General features: G+C 37.0%; 1 protein-coding gene across 6 annotated transcripts in view; it reads left to right on the top strand.

Annotated features, from left to right (window-relative positions):
• Positions 1-7,500, top strand: part of ATP8A (ATPase phospholipid transporting 8A1) — a 102,791-nt gene that overhangs the window by 52,124 nt on the left and 43,167 nt on the right. For 4 of the 6 annotated variants that reach the window (XR_011399930.1, XM_070145377.1, XM_070145374.1 and 1 more), the window contains exons 5-16: positions 1,141-1,301; positions 1,475-1,672; positions 1,844-1,991; positions 2,305-2,428; positions 2,999-3,108; positions 3,527-3,726; positions 3,844-3,998; positions 5,018-5,226; positions 5,554-5,685; positions 5,816-5,953; positions 6,900-7,052; positions 7,318-7,500. The exon at positions 7,318-7,500 is cut by the window's right edge and continues 15 nt beyond it. Coding sequence is in view for 4 of the 6 variants with exons in the window: in XM_070145377.1 (XP_070001478.1) it covers positions 1,141-1,301; positions 1,475-1,672; positions 1,844-1,991; positions 2,305-2,428; positions 2,999-3,108; positions 3,527-3,726; positions 3,844-3,998; positions 5,018-5,226; positions 5,554-5,685; positions 5,816-5,953; positions 6,900-7,052; positions 7,318-7,500 (1,911 nt within the window). In the remaining 2 variants the exon portion in view is untranslated. Of the gene's footprint in view, positions 1-1,140; positions 1,302-1,474; positions 1,673-1,843; positions 1,992-2,304; positions 2,429-2,980; positions 3,109-3,526; positions 3,727-3,843; positions 3,999-5,017; positions 5,227-5,553; positions 5,686-5,815; positions 5,954-6,899; positions 7,053-7,317 lie in introns of all 6 variants that reach the window. The other 2 variants (XR_011399929.1, XM_070145375.1) reach the window with 1 other exon arrangement.

Here is a 7,500-nt window from a genome sequence, read left to right as displayed (position 1 = left end):
AAAAAACTTTATTGTTTTAGCAAAATAGAATTAAACAGAAAGACCAAGTCCAAGCATATACGCTTCTCAAAATTTGATCAGGGTATGGCCTCCACTAGCCTACTCTGATTCTGGAACCAAGTTCAAAATCAGGATTACTGCTCTTTTAGCCTGGTCTAGGAACACGATTAGGGGAACTAGGAGAGTGAGACCTAGAGCTTTGCCCAAGTCCTGTTTATGTTTCTACAGACAGTGAAAATCTAAAGTATATGAAAGCAGCATGATTGCTTTTTTAATAGGAAGCACACAATATATAGACAGTATGTGAAAAAATGTCATCATTTGATAGTCCCACTATTGTGCTCGGTTCTTTTTATTTTTTTTCTTATGGGAGAGCACTAACCAAACACTTTTTTTTCTTTTCTTTCTTTTCTTATGGGTTAGAGAAAAAAATTGTGGATATGGAAACAGAGATAGAAGTAGCAGTAGAGATAAAGATAGAAGTAGAGATAGAGATAGTGATAGCAGTAATAAGAGTGAAAGGCAGACAGACAGACAGATCTGAATGGGGAACCAGGAGGGCCCATAGAGGCTAGAGGAGGCTCATGACAGAAGGTGTCTGTACAAGTCAGGAACCAGGCAGGAGGTAACAGATGAATGGAATGTGGGCTGTTGGATAACCCACCAAGAATGTTAGTGATAGTTCACATGTCATGGGTCAATAGTTGTCAGCCCAAAGCTGGTGGGTTATAATTGACACACACACACACACACACAGATATATACAGAGCAAGAGTGAGAAGAGAGTGAGAGTGCATGAATGAGAGGGAGCATGTGAGAGGGAAAGGGAAAGGAGAAGTGAGATAAGGACCTGAAGATAGACAATGTCCAGAATATGCAACTCTGACAATATTTTGGTGTCATTTTGACACCAAATTTTTTTAAAATTCTTTGTTGAATGAATTTTTGTATTATTTTGTGTTTGAGGTGTTTTAAATACCTCTAGATTTTATTTATTTTTCTCATATATATGTGAATATATGTATGTATATAAATGCATTCTTCATTCTAGTTGGTTTATTGTAGCAGTATAGTGGTAATGCCATATCTAATGATGCTTTTGAAGGGAAAATATTGATATACGTTTACATATTTACCTAGAAACGACATAGAGCAGATGATGAAATCAACAAGCGTGAGATTGAGGTGCTTCGTGATGGCCAGTGGCAGTGGATCAAGTGGCGTCATGTACAAGTGGGAGATATTGTCAAGGTTCACAACAACAGATTCTTTCCTGCTGACTTAATCATCTTGGCCTCCAGGTAGGTGTCCTTTAAAGTTCATTAATGCTTTACTTTTTCCATTAACACACCAGATGTGTCTTTCAGTCTCTTTTGATACTGTATCATCAGTATTCATAACCTGTATTATGATTTTTTTAGTATAGGGATGCAGTCATCTTGCAGAGAACTAGATACTTGATCTTGTATTCCAGTGAGCCACAAGCTCTGTGTTACGTGGAAACTGCTAACCTTGATGGAGAAACAAATCTGAAGATAAGACAAGGTCTACAAGAAACAGCACACCTCTTGGAAGCACGTGATTTAATGAACCTATCAGGCAAAGTGGAATGTGAAGCACCGAATAGATTTCTTTACCAGTTTACTGGTAACTTGAAAATGACCAGCAGGCAGTGAGTATATAGTTTATCCTGAGTGAGTAGATCAGAGAGAGAGAGAGTGAGTGAGTGAGTTGAGACTGAAAATCATATAACTATTAATGGGAATTTTTGCATCAACTGGTAAAAGAAAGGTACCAAAGAGACTTCTAAAAGTGTACTAATTAATTATGTATCATTTCACAGGGCCGTCCCTTTAAGCCCAGATCAAGTCCTTCTGCGAGGGGCAAAACTCCAGAACACGAATTGGGTCTTTGGTCTTGTAGTTTACACTGGCCATGAAACTAAACTTATGAAGAATTCTGCTACCTCAGCACCTCTCAAACGCTCTACAGTAAGTTGAGATAATTGTTTTGCACTGATGAAAGAAGTTGATGGTATTTTTGCTTAAAAGGTTTCAGATGTGCTGTTGGTCATTTTGTTCTATGTAGTTTCTCATATTGTTATATAAACAGATTTATGATGCCCATATTATTAATAGAATCATCTATATATACAAACAAATCCAACTAAACTGATGTATGAATTTAATTGATCATTGGATAGCTGGATTGTAGCCTCATATGTGTATGCTTAGAAGTCTTCCATGTTTTTTCATCATCCTTATATCTGTATTTGTATGTGATGAATTTGATTTTGAATTTCAGGTGGATAAGCAGACAAACAATCTGATCATTCTGCTGTTTTTCCTGCTTATAGTTCTTTGCCTCATTATGGCAGTCTGTAACTCTCAGTGGGATGCGAATCTGCACTGGTACCTCTCCATTGATGGTGAGTATACCTGGAAGGCAATGGGATAATTACTGAATTAATTTTGATAGTTTTATGCTGTTTATACACAGAATGACCTATTATTGTTGACAGGCACATGAATTAATCACTTGCTACTGAGGATGTGGTGAGGCTAATTTTTGAACTGAATAATTTTTTTTTCTCAAGATATTTTCACAGATTTTTACAAAATTTTACATGTTTAGATGTACATGTCTATTTTGTGTGAGTGTTGTGGGTGGGTGCATGCGTGGGGGTGTGGGGGTGCTTGTGTGGGTACATGCGTGGGTGCATGGGTGCGTGCGTGTGTGCATGGGTGCGTGCGTGGATGCATGGGTGCATGCTTTCATGTGTGGGTGGGTGGGTGTGTGGGTGCATGTGTGGGTGGGTGCACTCGTGGGTGGGTGCACTCGTGGGTGGGTGCGTGCGTGTGTGCGTGCGTGTGTGCGTGTGTGCGTGCGTGTGTGCGTGCGTGCGTGTGTGTGTGTGTGTGCATGTGCATGCATGTGTACGCACTGATGTACTTTCATGTTTTGCTTATAGCTTAATCAGTTTTTCCCATTCCAACAGATCTGAGTGTCTTCAACTTTGGCATAAACTTCATCACATTCATCATTCTGTTCAACAATCTTATACCTATTTCCCTTCAAGTAACTCTAGAGGTTGTAAGATTTATACAGGTAAGGATATCTCATAGGTAAACAGGATTTGCATTGTCAATTTAGAGAAACAAAGTAATTTTGAGTAAATGTTATGATATTAGAATAAAGTTATTTAGATAGTATGTAGTTAAGGAAAACCACACATGTAAGATAAATAATCCAATTGGCAGAAGAGGTTATTGATATTTAGTTTTGATAATGATGTTAAAATCAGGACCATATTTCATATATTTTTTTAGAATCAGCTTGTCACATTTATACTGTTTTGATAAATGTCACTATAATTTTAAAAAATCCCATGTAAGTAAATCAAGTATTCAGCCTTTTACTTTGCTGGCAGCATGGCAGTAATTTAGGGAAGTACTCCAAAGAAAATATGGGAAGATTTCCATTACAGTAGATGCTATGTAATCAATATTTTTTACTTTCACAACAGGCTGGCTTCATCAACAATGATGTGAATATGGTGTATGAAGAGAATGACATCTGGGCAATGGCAAGAACATCAAATTTGAATGAAGAGTTGGGAATGATTAAATATGTGTTATCTGATAAGACTGGCACACTGACTTGCAACATAATGGAATTCAAGAGGTGCACTATTGGCGGAAAAGTATATAGCATGGATGATGGAAGGTATGTGAAAGTGGAAGTAAACTGAAGCAACTAGTATGTACCTACTAACACTGATACTCCTGTTAATAATTGTGAAAAAGTAACAAAATGATAATGACCCTTAATATTTCTTGACAGTGCCCAAGATTTGATCTCATTGGTTGAGACTGGGGGTCCAGGATCAGCTATAGTTCGACAGTTCCTGATGATGTTGGCAGTTTGCCACACAGTTATACCAGATAGAGATGATAGTAAACCAAATGGTGGTATCATCTATCATGCTGCATCACCTGGTATGTTTACTGCACCTTATTTTTTGCTACTCTTTTAGTCTTGTACAGTATTTGTGTAACAATGCATACTAATAGGCTAGTCTGAAGGAACAACTGGCTCAGGTGTCAAAAAAGAGAGAGTTTGAGACAGAGGCAGAGACAGAGTGATAAGAAATTTTTTCAAAGACTTGGATGAAAGATAAAAGTCTGAATAGCATAACTGCATGAGCATGGGGTGTTCTGATATGCCATTATGATGCCGCAGCTGACTCTGATTGGCTGTCATGAGAGCAGTTGCTATTTCTGATTGGCCTGATTACTGATGTATGGTACTTTTTGTTTTTGTTTCACCAATAGATTTCATTATGTAGACTTGCTTGAGGTATCAGTATTGAGTATTTTCCTTCAAATGATAGGACTTTAAATTTTCTAGAAATTAGGAAAAAATCCAAACACCAGTTACTGAACTAATATGGGAGTGTCTAGGATGTCACTTCTGACAGTTATTCCTTTAGATGTGGATAATGATATGTAAGTCCCTTACTCAGTGCCAGTGAGCTTTCCCAATGCCATATAGAGTGATGTCATGGGTAATTTGTGCAGTCAGCAGCTTTGGTTATAAATTAGATATGTGGAAAATGTATGTGTGGCATACTCAAAATTCCTGGAAATAAGGTTAAAAAGAGTCATTTAAATCTACTTTGATGTGCTGTAACTCCTCAATGACAAGAGTCAGGGTATAACAAGTGAACAAGTGTAGCACAACCTAGAGTAGGCTGCCTGTGTGTGACCTGGGCCCTTGCCACCCAGCAGTTGAGCTCAGCTTGTTATTGCAAAGATAGATGTCAACAATCACTAATGGGCTAAGATTAACCACGTGGTGCTGATTAGCAGTTTGCTTTCACCATTAGCTCATATGAATTTCTGTATAGTAATTAAATTTTAAAAGAAAATCAAAATGACTAAGGAAAGGGAAATTATAATTTTCATTGAATCATAGTAAGAGACCTGAAATGACCTTTTACATTTCCCAATGGCAGATGAGAGAGCATTGGTCGAAGGGGCCCGTGAACTAGGGTTCGTGTTCGAGACCAGAACTCCGGAACATTGTATTGTGGATGTACTGGGAACGAAGGAGAAATATGAAATTCTGAATGTCCTCGAATTCACCTCACAGAGAAAGAGGATGAGTGTCATTGTGAGGACACCACAGGGACAGATCAAGCTTTATTGTAAAGGTGCTGATACTGTAAGTCTAACATCTGCTCTATATTGTTGTTTCATCATCATTGTTATGATAATCATTGTTATGTTTGTTATTATGTTATTATGATTGTCATCATTATTTTTTTATTTATTTCTTTATTTTTATTTATTTATTTATTTATTTTGTATTATCATTATTATCATTATCGTTATCGTTACCATCATCATCACCACCATTACCACTGCCATCACCACCATTATTGTCATTGTCATTGTCATTGTAATTGCAGTTGTGATTATTATTGTTATATATTTTGTCTTTATGTTCATAAATTCTGATGTTTAATGTCCAAATTTCTTAAATTCATAGGTTATATATGAACGACTAGGGGATAGTCAGCAGTTCCGAGATGTAACAGTACGACACTTGGAAGAGTTCGCTGGAGAAGGTCTGCGCACTCTTTGTTATGCAGTTGCAGACATATCACCTGAATTTTATGAGGTAATGTTACGTTTTTGAGCTCTGGGTTTAAGAAATAGCATATGAAATATATCATAAGAATGTTATATGATATATAAAGATATGGGCTTAGTAATATAATTTTTTCTCTTTTATCTGTCTCTTTTTACAGGAATGGAAAAATACTTTTTATAAAGCAAGTACAGCTTTACAATTTAGAGAAAGAAAGTTAGAAGATGCAGCACAGCTTATAGAGAATAATTTGACATTATTAGGCGCTACAGCTATAGAGGACAAATTGCAAGATGAGGTGAGATATGAGATTTTTCATTAGTTTTTGAGGATTAAATTTGAAAAGTTTTTATTTTTATTTTTTAGAAACATTTACATTATTTTTAAGGGAACATTTTGTTGACCCATTGGATCCAGATGCTTCACTGTCATCACATAGCCCAAAATACGGGCGTTAGGCTTACTTGAGTGGGTGTGTGGCTCATACGCCAGGTGCACACGAATACTTGTGTGCAGTGACAAGAGTCAATGCCTCCCCTTTGCAAGTTATTTTCTCTCTTTCTGCATAAGCATATTTGTCCATATCTGTCATTTGATATGCTTTATACAGATGGTAATAGACTGTTTTCCTTGCACAGACTTTATATTCATATCTCTAGGGAGTCCATACAAAGTGCAGTAATAATAACAATAAGGAATTTTTTTTTTTTTTTTTTTTTTTTTTGTAATTTTAAAATTTCTGTAATGCAATCTGTGGCATAGCTGCCGGGGGAATAGAATCCTGAGCATAGAAATTGTGTCCTCTCAGGAGCCGGCACTCTGCTAGCCATGGCTCATGAACAGTACATTCCACACTCTTTTATCAATGGAAATAATGCAAAGCCCCCTCCTAAACACCAAATAAGTTTAATCACCTTCCAAGAGGCTTGTGCACATAAGAGGAGTTATTCCTGTCACCTCGGCCTTCAGCCTAAATGTTCATGATAGCAAGTTCAGATCACCCCTGCTCACAGCCAGATTTTCCCATGACAGCATCACCTGCCCCTTAAATTTTTTCATGATGTGATGGTTGCAATATCCGGGTCATAGAGGTTGACACTTATTTTTGTTACCCCTGACAGCCATTGAAATTTCTTCACATTTCAGAAATACTCATAAAAACAGTTATAAGTAAGGGTATGGAAGGTGCTCTCTGATTTCTCATGTATTTGAGAAATAATATATGTGCGTGTATTTTCTTTCAGGTTCCTGAGACCATCGCAGCACTTCTGAAGGCTGGAATTCATGTCTGGGTTCTTACAGGAGACAAGCAAGAGACTGCCATTAATATAGGTCATTCCTGCCACCTACTTACACAAGGGATGCCTCTAATTATACTAAATAGTGATTCTCTTGATGTAAGCAATGATAGAGTTTTTTGAAGTCTGTATTTGCTGAGATTGACTATACTTAGGTGGCATATATTGGGGTTACTGTGTTATATATAGTCTCATTCTACCAAAATACTTTGTATAATGTTATCAGATTTTGGGAATGTGAGTCACACCAAAGTATATAAACATGATTTGATTCATGTGAATGAAGAGCAGATTAGGTGGTGAAAAACAATTAGATTGGTCTGGCCCAAGGATTATTATGATTTAAATTTTCTTTTCTTTTCAGGAGACCCGTGAATCAATTAACCGCCATGTGGTTGAGTTTGGAGATCAGTTGAAGCGGGAAAATGAAGCTGCTCTCATTATTGATGGGAAGACTTTGATATATGCCCTAACACCCGATTTACGAAAAGATTTCTTAGATCTCTGTATATCTTGTAAAAGTGTTATTTGCTGTAGAGTGTCACCC

This window comes from Penaeus vannamei, chromosome 33 (assembly GCF_042767895.1).
Source record: "Penaeus vannamei isolate JL-2024 chromosome 33, ASM4276789v1, whole genome shotgun sequence".
Classification (NCBI taxonomy): Eukaryota; Metazoa; Arthropoda; class Malacostraca; order Decapoda; family Penaeidae; genus Penaeus; species Penaeus vannamei.
Note: the sequence above shows the minus strand (reverse complement) of the source record. Positions and strands in the feature narration are given on the sequence as shown.